General features: G+C 39.8%; 1 protein-coding gene across 2 annotated transcripts in view; it reads right to left on the reverse strand.

Annotated features, from left to right (window-relative positions):
• bbox1 (butyrobetaine (gamma), 2-oxoglutarate dioxygenase (gamma-butyrobetaine hydroxylase) 1) overlaps positions 1–13012 on the reverse strand; it is a 29558-nt gene extending 16546 nt beyond the window's left edge. Inside the window, exons 1-3 of one of the 2 annotated variants that reach the window (XM_083912258.1) lie at positions 12946–13012; positions 9625–10087; positions 7068–7182 (exon numbers count right to left, since the gene is read on the reverse strand). In XM_083912258.1, coding sequence (XP_083768384.1) covers positions 7068–7182; positions 9625–10029 — 520 coding nt within the window. In that variant the 5' untranslated portion in view covers positions 10030–10087; positions 12946–13012. Of the gene's footprint in view, positions 1–7067; positions 7183–9624; positions 10088–11512; positions 11790–12945 lie in introns of those variants that run through there. The other variant, XM_083912259.1, reaches the window with a different exon arrangement.
• Positions 13013–13312: the final 300 nt, after the last annotated feature.

The following is a 13312-nucleotide window of genomic DNA, read 5'->3' on the forward strand; positions in this document are numbered from 1 at the left end:
TAATAACTGACATATGTATTTCATGTACTGTATTTTTCGGATTATAAATCGCTCCGGAGTATAAATCTAATCAGCCGAAAATGCAGAATAAAGAAGGAAAAAAAACATATATAAGTCGCACTTGAGTATAAGTCGCATTTTTTGGGAAATTTATTTGATAAAATCCAACACCAAGAAACGACATTTCATCTTCAAAGGCAATTTAAAATAAAAATAGAATAGAGAACAACAGGCTGAATAAGAGTACGTTATATGTCGCATAAACAACGAACTGAGAACGTGCCTGGTATGTTAACGTAACATATTACGGTAAGAGTCATTCAAATAACTATAACATATAGAACATGCTCTACGTTGACCAAACACTCTGTCACCCGTAATCACTAAATCCAATGAACTCTTCTTCCTCTGTGTCACTTCTGAACTACTCTGCCAACTCCAAAGGTAGACAATGCGCCGCTTCCTCTTCTATCGGTACGTCGCTTGTAACCTGCAGTATATGATTTCCTTTTCGGTGCCATTTTTGTTCATCCCTTCTCAGTTGTTTTTAAAAGGTACTGCCAATGTTGAAATGATCAATTTTCATAGGTACGGAAGTAGCAGGTAGCATCTTTTCTTTCACAATGCACTTCTGCCATGACCCGCCCCCGCCGAATTTGATATTTTACGGTAATGTGTTAATGATTTTACACATAAGTCGCTCCAGAGTATAAGTCGCACCCCCGGCCAAACTATGAAAAAAACTGCGACTTATAATCCGAAAAATACGGTAAGTGATAAAATAATGAAGTAAAATGCAGAACTGAATATGTAAAACAAGTAAAAATAAAGATTTAAGTTTAAAAGTGAAGTGAAGAATAATGGCATAAAAAATATTTTAAAAAGAAACATTAAAAAGTCAGACTAAAAAAGTTTGCATGGCTGTTTAAAGATAACACTATTTTCTGCTCACTGTACAGCCGGTCCTTAGGTCGTTCTAAAGACCTGAATATACTTCAGTACGTGTGCAAACACTGAAAGAGGATGCACAAATTGTTCTGTGTCTTCATAGGCAGATGTGTTAACACGTGCAAACTGCTTGCGGTCATACATTTTCATCGGCACATGCACATCCAGCAAGAGTAAAGGAACTTTTCTTGTAAACACGGGCAGATGACATTTACACATCACTGAGCTTCATGGCTGTGTGGCCGTGGACACCATAATTTGAGCTTAATGGTTTGGAGCATACCAGCTAAAATTGGCTGCACAAAATGTTTCATCCTTCACTTTGAAACAATAAAACTGCTTATTCAAAAGTACTGTTATTCATATAGTTTTTAGTGACATTTGTACAAATACTAGCAACAAGAGTGAGACCTTAAAAATGGGTGGGATGTTTGCTCTTCCTCTGTCCTTGTGAGTGGCAGTTCTGGATCAGCTTTAACTGATTTATGAATTTCTTGGAAGACAATAAAGAGGCATTACATTTGTCACAGTCTGCTAGAGATCATCTGTCTTGATGGTATCAAAATGTACGACCTACACAGTAGTGCCACAGTCTACAAAAAAATACATGCTGCTGAGGAATATTTTCCACCTTGTAATTAGGGCATGCATGGCTTTTGTCAGACTTTTGACATCTTGACGTTACATGTTTAAAAAAAGACAGACAATCTACAACTTAGGGTTAGAAATATTTCACATTTTGGCAGTGAAGAGAAGAATAACAGGTCAGAGGAAGAAATAATGGGTACAGCTGTTACGGTTTGAGAAATCTCATTGCACCTTCTGTAAATCTGACTGTCTCAAATAAATTTCACAAAATATGTCTCGCATACTCTTAGTTTCCAGAGATTTTACATACTTGCTTGCTGTGTAAAACTACATCATCAACTTGATGCAGTTACTCCGAGTGATCGCAGCACGACTCAACTTGTCACAGAAATTACATGCCACTACGTCTTGTTTAGAGCAAGCACTTAAAACTGTTTACTGAATAAGAGGAAAGCTGTAAAGGTAGGAAAACAGACTCCTTTTACAAACTACCGATATGAGCTGGTGGGTAAGTTTGTGAGAAAAGACCGTGGGCAATGTGTTTGGGCAAATTTTACTTGAAAAAAATCCATTTAACCTGTTTCACATCCCTCTTATAAATACCAGTGACATGAAATTAGTCATGATTCCCACCCCGGCTAAATAAACATGACAAGCGCAAAATGGGAGGCCTGAGACGATGACATGGTTCAAATATTAAAAGCATCTGGCAGGCGTTGGAGTAAATCACTGACAGATTTGTCGGTGAAAGGAAGACTCATTGCAGATAAGGCTGTGAGTGACATAAGCTTTTGGAGTTCCCGAAAGCAAGTCGGCATCATCGCTCTCCGCCAAGTGACGTGAGAGGTTTAAAGTGCACATGCCAGCAAGAAAACAGCTGTGTGAGTTCCAAAGGTCCTGAACACATCGATGAATGAGATGGACTACCAGTGTTGACGATTACAGAGATGAAAGGTGTCTGATAAAAACAAATAAATCTGACAGCATGCTTGTCACATAGAGTTGTCTAATGAAGTATCAGACACAAGATGTTTACTGCTGAGTGGTCCATTACCAAGTTGGTCCAAGGAAAGAAAGGCTTCATTCAGACTGCAGGCAAATCTGATTGGTTTCTCAAATTATTTAAGTCAGACTGTTCGCAATGTTACGTGCAGGGAATCAGATCGGATTTGTGTGTCCAGACATCACCAACCTAACCTGCCCTCCAAACAGTTGTGCTGTCAAGTCACGTTGCCGACAAGTTATTTTTAGACCGTCCACGGACTGTTGTTCTCCATAGCGCTCTGTTAGTGGCGGCATGGATTCTGCTCAGCACTTCCATCACTCTGGTATTTATGTCTTCATTGTGTGTTGCGTTCCAAGTAACGTAAAAGCCACTCTGAAGTCCGTTTGAGCATCCAGACCAGTCCCCCAGGAAGTGCGTCACGCTTCAAATCCAATTTGACATAGTGGCCGAAAGGGTGGAATTACAACTTGCATCTGTCACGTGATGCCATTGGGCCAAAGATACTTTTTTTCCATTGACTTACATGACAAAAGAGACGTATGTAGATCTGTGGATACATTTTTTTTGAGCGTCACAACCCCCGCAAAATGATTCCTGTTGATATCAGAATTTAATCCATTCGGTTCGAAAACATTTTGAAAGTCTAGAGCCGCATCATTAATTAATTTAATTCCCATTCAAGTTAGCTGAGGCACTAAACCGGAAGTAGCCAGCCCGGCCGGTGTCAGTCAGCCTCTGGTACGCCTTATTTGACTTGATGCACCACTGAGCAGCTTTCATAGGAATGAACGGGGCTTCACCTCGAACGCTGTATCCATTTCTCTTAATACACCCTTGGTCCAGAGTGAGAGACATTTGTAGAAATTTGATTGGAATCACATTTGAAACAACCGACAAATGTGGTTCTGATCTGATTTAGAAATGGTCTCTGGCATTATTGCCACTAAACAATGCACTGAATGAAAAACAACAATGAAAACCGATGCCAATCATCATTCCTGAATGGTGGTTAGCAGTTTCGCCTCACAGCGAGAGGGTTCCTGGTTCAAATCACGGCTAGGGCCCTTCTTTGTGGAGTTTGCATGTTCTCCCCGTGTCTGCGTGCGTTTTCTCAGGGTTCTCCGGTTTCCTCCCACAGTCCAAAGACATGCTCTTGTTAGGTTAATTGATGACTCTAAAATTGCCCGTAGGTGTGAATGATTGTCTGTCTCTGTTCGTCCCTATGTGCCCTGCGATGGACTGGCGTCCTGTCCAGGGTGTTCCCCGCCTCACGCCCGATGTCAGCTGGGATCGGCTCCAGCCCCTGCGACCCCGACAGGGACAAGCGGTTGAAGATGGATGAAAGATGAATGATGCCCCCCTCCTCAAAAAAGTGTTAAATATGTAACAAAAGTGGTCAAATTAAAAAAGAAAAAACTTGATCATAACAGGCTGTCATAAACTAAAATATAGTGTTCAAATAATAACAACTGTATATTGGGATGTTAGAGATTTAGTCGGAAAATGTCTGTAAGCCCTCCTCAGTCTTGAACAGGTTAAATTCCTTGTTACACACACCTACAGGCTCAGGGATTTGTTCGTTCCCAAGGAAGGAAATACTGACAACGGTGAGCTTGTGTTTGGTAAGAACATGCAGATCTGTTCTCAACCCTAACTCTAAATCGGTTTTCCATATGGCAGAGCCAGAAGGGGGTCTGAATGGGACCCATATTTATACAGACGTCAGCCTTTCAGAAGGTCCAATGCTTTACACTGTTTCACACTCAGACATACTCTGCCTTTCACTTTTGTCTGGAATACATGTGCAAGGACAATAAACTATAGCTGCTGACAAATCACATGTGCATCCAATACGCTACAGTAGACAAAATAAAGGCCTACATCATGAACAATATAGGGAAGTCATTTAAAAGTCAAGTTTACTTTCTCAGAATGATGGAAACATGAATTTGCTTGCTAAATAACTGGAATTTGCCGGAGCATTTGGCTGAAAACTAAAATATGTGAGAAGCACAAATTAAATCATTTTCATTATAATGTAATAATTGCCCTTGAATAGACCCTCACTCGGTTTGAGTTGCAGAACTCCATAGAAACGGTAAAAGCAGAGCAAAAAAAACATTACTTCAGACGTTAAAGTGGGAGGTATGGTATAGACTGAATAATATCCCCAGAGCTCCTATTTTCACATTGACCTCACAGTATCCTGTGTGTGCTTAACTTTCACTGTTGAGAACACTTTAACAGGCATACTTGGGCCTGTAAAGTCTAGGTGCACTGCATGAAAAAGGAAACAGAAATTCAAACTGTGGACTACGCTTCAGAGAGTTAACGTCATGGAGAAGGAAGGAGTGAGAATAGGAGCCAAATATCCTCGGAGGTGAACGCTGTTCATCATCTATCTTTTGAGAATGTAGACCTTTCTGGTATTTTTCACTGCAAGGAATTTCAGGCTGGCACTCAAGAGGAAATAATTAAACCCAGAGTGTGTGTGTGTGTGTGTATTTTGGCATCATCTTGTATGGTGTTTTGGTGTTTGAGCTCAGCAGTGTCTACCAGGAGAAAAAAAAATCTACCCTACATAATTAACTATCTGTAAACTGTTATGAGGTGGGTCCGTTTACACTTCAACTTGAATGAAGTTCTGCAACACACAGACACACAAACGCTTACATACACTTAATCAGTCTGGAAGAGAGCAGGAGCCACTCAGCCCTGCGGGTCCTTCAGGACCACGTGTGTGTACACAAACCGACTACGGTCCATCCCCCGCTCCACTCAAATGCTGCTACCTTGTACCACAGCTGAACTTTCTCCTCTGCTGTCTGGCAGACTATAAAACGTATTAAGGCACTGAAAAATGAGTTCTCATTCCAGTCTTGAGAAAAACCTCCTTCCTTGTTATGTTGCTTGGAAAATTAAATCAGAGGCATCAGAAAAGGTTAGAAGAGAAAGTCCACTCGTTTTCATTAACGCACTCACGCACGCACGCACGCACGCGCCCAAAGTGTTTCCTATAACATTTGAGTTATCTCTCTTTTAAGTTGCCCTGTTTTTAATAATTATAATTAAACACATCTAATTTAGACAATTTTGATAGCTCACTACAAGTAAAGCATACTGTTGTCAGCACAATCAATTTGAGTATGGCAGAATTTGCCACAGACTCTTGCACTTTCATTTTTATAATGACTATATAAACAGGCCTTAAACGTCATGGAGGCAAGTACACAATTTTATAACGAACTTTCAAATGTGGTGACTAGTTCTGCTTGTATTTTGCAATTAATTCCGGTGAATTTGTTACCGTATTGATGATTTTGATTAAAAAAAGGGTCCAAATTGATGACACTGACTATTTCATCACATTTCTGCAGTAAAATAGAGCATTAGAGCTGCCGGGTCATAGCGAATACAAATGGGCTGTTTTGATTTAACACAGATTGGTTCAGATTTTGCAAATTTGAAATATGACCTTCATAACGGCATGTGTTCCCAGTATGGAAAGAGTCATCTGTGACAAGCTTCATCGTGCTTGCTTGTTTGCTATTTATGTACGTGCAGGTAAAATGTGCTGCCTGCCACACAGACAAATTGTTGTTCTCAGATACTGCTTTGGAAATGTCCTTAATTTATGACAGTGTTTCTTTTTCCTGTAAATTCTACGACAGCCGCGTTGTGATTTATCGCCTCCTACAAAATAATCTCTTTAATCAACAACAGCGTAATCATTTAGAGAGGAATCATTAGTTTCAGACCGGTGCAGACCAATCATTACAGACATTTTTTTGTCAGCAGTTTTAATGCATTATACATTTTCTTTTTTTAAATGTATCAGTACAACATCACCGACTTCATGTGTGCACACACGGTATAAACATCTGGGAGGAGATGAGCACAAACTAGTTCCCAAGTATATTACAACCAGAACTAGTCCTAAGTCCTACATAAAAAGCACATTAAACGTTCACTCAGTGGACACTTTATTAGGTACACCTACTGTATCTGAACTAAACTTTGCATGGAATAGAGAGGTGTTTGTTAGTTTGGGCCACCCTTATTGATATAAGTGAGGTGGACAAAATAATAGCAACACCTGTAAACACAGTGCAAACTTTACTTTTTTGTCCAATGTTCAAAATCTACCAGTGTTTTTGGAAGTTGAGATAATCAAATCTACAAGCCAAGTGCTAATATTGTACCCTGCCTGTCAGTATAACACAATATAACAGCACTACAGACTACATTCTCCAAAATCAATACTATGCAGTTGAATCAACACCTCTCAAACGGTTTCAGCTAAATCTGAACATTATAACCTTCATAAAGGTAGGATTTATTGCAGGGCTGCTGTAATAGACTGCAGAAGTCTATAGGTGTATGCAAAAAAAGTGGCAACTGTAGGATATATAGCTGTATAGCAGTTGTACCTACATGGAGGAGGTGGTCCCCAATACCAATTACTTCCATGAGACTCTAAAATACAGACTTCAACTTTAAATGAAACATTTAAAACTGGGCTCACCATTGAGGAAAAGCTCTTCTTGCAATGATTGTCTGGCAGAAGCAGAGAAGCAGCGTTTCTTCAGCCACTCTGCATCAAACACACTGGCGTGCTGGTCGGGCCACATAATGGACACCTGTGGAGACAAAAATCTTATTGGTCCCAATTGGCCAAGTTGTTTTAGCTCTTTTTCTCAAATGTTTTCCACTTCTTAATATGTTGTTCTTACGTAAGCCTTCAACTGAAAGTGCATTGTCTCTCTGACAACCTTGAAGATTAAGCTTTGCTCTTTTGGTTCACAAAACTGAATGCATAAAAATAAATCCTTTTTCTTATTTGGAGTGAGGATTTTCATATGTTCACCATCTGCTGTTTTATTATTTGTGGGGGCATTTGGCCAATACCACCATCTAATCTTTTCTATAGCCACAGGCGAGCATGAAACCATTGCTGTGATACTTAAAACACATTTACTATAATAGATTTTCCAGGACATCTCGGTACAGGACACAGGAGACAATACAGGAAACTTAACTGCATTTCATTTTTATCAACAAAAGCAAATAGTGCATGGTAGCTTGGCGACACACAAACACATCAAAGCAATCTGTTGATAGCTGCGTCCCACTTCAGGGGCGCTCTGAAGGATGCAGCTCACAAAAGGTGGTTCTTTGGAGGACTTAAAGGTCACTGAACGTGTGCTGCCAAAATTAGATCGCCTAACCTCACAGTGTCACCGGGCAGTTGCCCTCAAACAGGGAGCAAAAGTGTAAATGTCATTTCTTAACTGGGACAAGTTTCATGATGCTTTAACACGCTAATAAACAAAAAGCGCCCAGTAACTTAAACAATTGTAGGGTGAACACAGTGTCAGTAATAGGGAAGTATCACATGTATTACTCTTATAACAATGTAGGTTGAGAAGATGTAGAGTGATGTAGGGCTGCAACTAACAATTGTTTTCACTTTCAATTAATATGCTGAATTTTTTCTTCATCAATATTATCTTGATTTTTTGTTTTTGCTTGGAAAATAATTTTAAAAAATACAAATCTATTGTCAAAATAGCTGCAGATTAATTTGCTGTAAATAGAATAATTCATTTTAATTCATCAACTGAAACAATCGATTAATCGTTGCAACTCTTATGTGATGTAATTAAATCGGACTGCAGTCAGTCAAACCTTCTCTTAGTCGCTTAAATTTGTTTAGGGAACTTTATGAATTAACTTTTATGCTCAATATTTGTGGACTTAAACCAGTGAGAAGAGATGAGATGCCCCATTGCTTTGGCTGATAGTAGCTCTGAAAGACAGATCTTTCTTTTTTCAAAAATAATCCTCTGGAATAATCATGTTTGGATTACTGGTGGTTATGACAATATTTGACACAACAGATTGCATGGATTTAATCTGAGGATCTTGCAGCACTGTACACATTTTACAACAGAGTCAAATTGAACAGTCAGAAGGCAACACTTGTTTTAGTTTTGAAAAGATAAAGCATATTTTCTAATTTATCCACATATTGAAAAGTAAAACTGAAATTAAATGCAACCAAAATGTCCATTATTACCATGCAATGGTATTGAAAACTGTACAAAAGGGCACAACTACTTAAAGGAAGAGTTGTGCTTGTTGAACCAGAATAAAGGCTTCTCTCAAAATAAGTGTGTGTGAACTAGGGGTGGGCGATATGGCGAAAATATCAAATCACAATATTTTTTACAGTAAAAACACGATCACGATTTTATCACGGTTTTTGACATTGATTTTTAAATACTTTGTAAGTTACTGAAAAGTGCAACCAAAGTATTTCCCTATGTCAAAACATATAGAAAAAATATAACAGAGCGTTGATGCCAAAGAACCTTTCTGAATATTTTTTATTTGTGCAGTTTTGTCAACCTCTTCGCCATTTCACTCACAGCAGACTGTTTAGGATGTTTTCTCTTTAGGTGGTTGAAAAGGTTTGTTGTGTTACCATTGATCCGATGTGCACACCTTGTGTGACTGTGTGTACGTTTGGCAGCTTTGGGCTCAAAGGCGGCCTCTGTGAAGTGACGGCGCTGCCTCCTTGTAAAACACATTAGCACTCTGGGGTTGCACGGGACATTTAACTGGTTTTTAAGCGCATATTTTACAGCACATTCTATGAATAAGTATGGACAGACAGCATTGATGGGACGTGATAGTCTGACGCTCGCATGCTGTAAGGACATGGGAGTTTCGTTTTCATTTTCAGACATCACTTACCGCAACTCTCTGAAACAATCATGATGGGAAATGAGAAGTCCTTGGCCTGTAGTTTGCTATCACTAGTTGATAGGCGTATCTTTAGGGCGGTCATTAAGAGGACTAACCAATAGTGGGATTTGGCTGAAGGAAATAAAAACCTGCTGCGTCTGTGCAGACCAGAGAACAGCAGTGGATAGAATGGGCCCTACAATAACACAATACTACTATCGCTCTGCTTTGGCAGATCGTCAGCACGTTCTGATCCTTCACAATCTAATATCGTCATTTTGCCCACACTATGTGAACCCTGAAAATTGAGTCAGATAATGGCAGCCGCCTACCTTGTTGTCATTGGTGACCTCCACAACGTCGACTCCTGTGTTAATATCAAGATCAGACATCAACAGTTTCCGGGCCTGAGCGGACTCCAGGGTACACAGTGGACACTGACAGTTATCCCTCAGCCAGGTGAATGGATACAGACTGTGGCCTCCATCCTCCCACTCCACCTCCATCATCCTCTCCTCATCCAGAGCCCGGACGTGCCTTACTGAGTGGCGAGCCAGAGGAAGGGAGGCAGACCCCAGTGTTTGCTGCCCACGAAGCTGTAATGAAGTCAGGTGAGAGGGTAGTGGATCCACAGCCAGCCCTGGTCTACGACAAACCCTCAGAGCCTGGCAGGCCATGGCAGAAGTGCTCCTCTGCAGGGCAGGCAGGGTGAGACGTACAAATGTATTCATCCACATTTCTGAATGGTTCCCTCCGGATAATTATGTCTCCAGATCATAAAGGGCCACCGACTCCCTGTAGTTAATGAGAAAGGGAAATGAAAAATGGGTTTATAAAAAAAAGAGACTCAACAAGTTAGCATCATTAGGAGTCTCCTACTAAAGCTTAATTTACTTAAGTCACAACTGTCAGCAAATTGTCTGAATTAAATATATCCTGAGCCAATGCGAGAAAGGTAAAATAATTTACTGATGAATTAAAAAAAGCATCAACAACGATTCTTTGTGACTTAAATTTCGACTCATATCTGTCTAACACCCCATTTAAGAAGCAAAATCATGGTCCTACACTTGTTCAAAACGTGAACTTTTTTCAAGGGGCTGTGGGAAAAGTGCTCGGTCGCTGTGCCAGCCAGAGTATTCTTATAAGCCCGGTCTGCTGACTGTATGTTGGTAAGATCAAAGCTGTGGGGCAAAACAGCCACACTGTATTAAAAAACACAATATAAAGTGTGCTGTGATCTATAATCCTGCACCTGTGCACGGTTCTGTTGAGATGTTTCCCTGAAAACCTTAGTTCCCTCAAAAACTAGGGCTGTCAAAACTGTCAAATATTATCACAACTGACTAATCAGCTGACTGATTGTTTTGTCTACTTTTTTAAATCAGGAAACTGAAAAAACCCAAAGTGCCTTTCTTTGTCTGACCAACAATCCAAAACCCCCCAATATTAAATGTACTATGAGGATTAATCGTGAAAACCGCTGCAAATTAATCAATTAGTCAATTGACAGAAAATGAATCACTACAGCTTAAGAAATTCTAGCCATAGTTATCTGATTTATACTGTATGTTGTGGATTTGAGCAGTGGTGCGAACATCTGTTTGTATCGCTCTAACAAGGCCAACGCTTTTGTGTAGCCTTGTAAATCCCATACATCCATACACAGGTCTACTTTCCGGTGTCGGTTTATTTATTTATTTATTTATATTGTTGTCTCTTTACTGTCTTTTTACCTTATAACCTGTTAATTTCATTTTTCATGAATTATTAGTTGTTTTTACTGTTCGTTAAAAGCGTCCTATCGTTTATCTTGCCTTGTTGATGTGCATATATGTAAATGTGTAAGGTTTATTTTTGCTTTTGCCTTTGCAAAACATTTGTAAACTTTTGTTTTTAAATGTGCTATAAAAATAAAGGTATTACTTTTTGTTTGTTTTTAATGTCCTTTTGTTTTGTTTGCTTGTTGTTTTGGTCTGTTCTGTTTGTGAAAAGTGCTACGCAAAATCAATGTAGTATTAATATGATTATTATTATTATTATTATTATCATCATCATCATCATCATGGTTTGCATACATTTCAGAGTTAATGCATGTACCTGGGTTCTTGCTTGTCTACTTGTTTAACATTACTTACTTAACTTGTTTGCATACGTTTCTGAGTAAGCAGCCTCCAGTTATCATCACAGAAGAAACAACACAACATATCATCTGAGTACCGTTCAGAGATCAGGCCGTCCCTCCAAACTGGATGACCGAGCCAGGAAAAGACTGATCAGGGAAGCTACCAAGAGACCCATGGTGACCTTAAAGGAGTTACAAGTCTAAATGGCAGAGGTTGGTCAATCTGTACACGTGACAACAATTTTACGTTTTGTTGTTGAACTTTTTGGGCTGAACTCCAAGAGCTATGTTTGGTGGAAACCAAACACAGCACACCAACCAAAACACACTATCCCTACAGTGAAGCATGGTGATAGCAGTGCTATGTTGTGGGCTTGTTTCTCTTCAGCAGGGACTGGGCAGTTGGTGGGGACTGAAGGGAAAATGGATGCTGCCAAGTCCACCCAAATTCTTGAGGAAAACCTGGGGCCCTCTTACACTTGAAAATTGGCAGATGGTTCACCTTCCAGCATGAAAACGACCCAAAACACATCAGCATCAAAACAACACAGTGGCTAAAGGACAGGAAGGTGAATGTCCTAGAGAGACCGAGTCAGAGCCCGGACCTGAATCCTACAGAACATCTGTGGATGGACTTGAAGAGTGCAGTCCATCACCGCTCACACAGAATCTGACTGAACTGGAACAGTTCTGCAGGAAGAATGGGTAAATATTCACCAATCTAAGTGTATTGTGCTGGTAGAGACGAATCAAAACAGACTGATGGCTGTAATTAAAGCAGCGGGTGCCTCCACAAAGTATTAGATCTGGGGACTCATCACTATTCCAACCCTGAAATTTTAGTTTTCTTCATTTTATATTGTTTTTTTAGAAATTTTGAAAAAAGAAAAATCACTTGAATGTTGTAAGGAGAAATGTGTAAATCACACTGATTTTTTTTTTTTTTTTTAATGTATTATTATATTCAGGCTGTAAAACAAAAAAAATTAAAAATGTACTGTACATTCAGGTTGAACAGTAATCACAGTTGTACGTCTATTTGTGTAAATAAAGTTTTTTTTTTTTTTAAAGAAGAAGCTATCACAGCTTACATCCGGTTCTCTAACATTCCTTTCATTATCAGTTGGCATGACGACCAGGGTGGATTTACCAGTTGGCGTGACTTCAGAGTGGATTTGATAAGCACACACCCATTAAAAACAAACCCAAAGAGTGTGTGAACCACAGCTGCCCTTCATAGTTCACTTACATTGAGGGTGACAACAACAGCTTACCTGATAAATGCATTTATGTAGCCGTTTAGAGACAGAATATAATGTATTTTGGCGGTTTTAGTCTTAGTGTGCAGCAAGGAGTCTGACGTTAGTCCGCCGGAAGAAGCTAACGTGAACGTTAACGTCAGTTGTAAAGCTCACAGAGAGGTTAACCTTCTTTCACAGCTGCATTCTTCACCGCTTTGCTTTAAAGTTTAACGTTATGTATGAAAACTTGTTTTAAAACTACATTTTCCGACAGGAACACGAGTTACCTTTAATGTTTTGACGACGGTCCCTCTTCCCCTCGCGAGCGTCGCCTCCGTCAACACAAACTGTCAGTGCGCGAGAGAGGAAGTGGGTGAAAGGTCGAGGCTGTACGGGATGACATCATCACTGCGAGTGCATGAACGTTGCCCTACAAACGTGGTCGTTTTTTCAGTCCTCGCAACTGATAACCGAGTCCTTAGCCAACACGGATGCGTTTTAATAAACAACAGTGATGAAAGTTTGTTACGTTAGCATAACCCTAAAGCAGAGGTCTTCAACAGGGGGTCCGGGACCCTCAGGGGGGTCCTCAGAGTTACTGCAGGGGGTCCGCCAAATTGTTGTTTACTTTCATTTAAAAAGATCTCTGAAAAT

The sequence above is a fragment of the Echiichthys vipera genome (genome assembly GCF_963691815.1).
Source record: "Echiichthys vipera genome assembly, chromosome: 1".
Taxonomy (NCBI): domain Eukaryota; kingdom Metazoa; phylum Chordata; class Actinopteri; order Perciformes; family Trachinidae; genus Echiichthys; species Echiichthys vipera.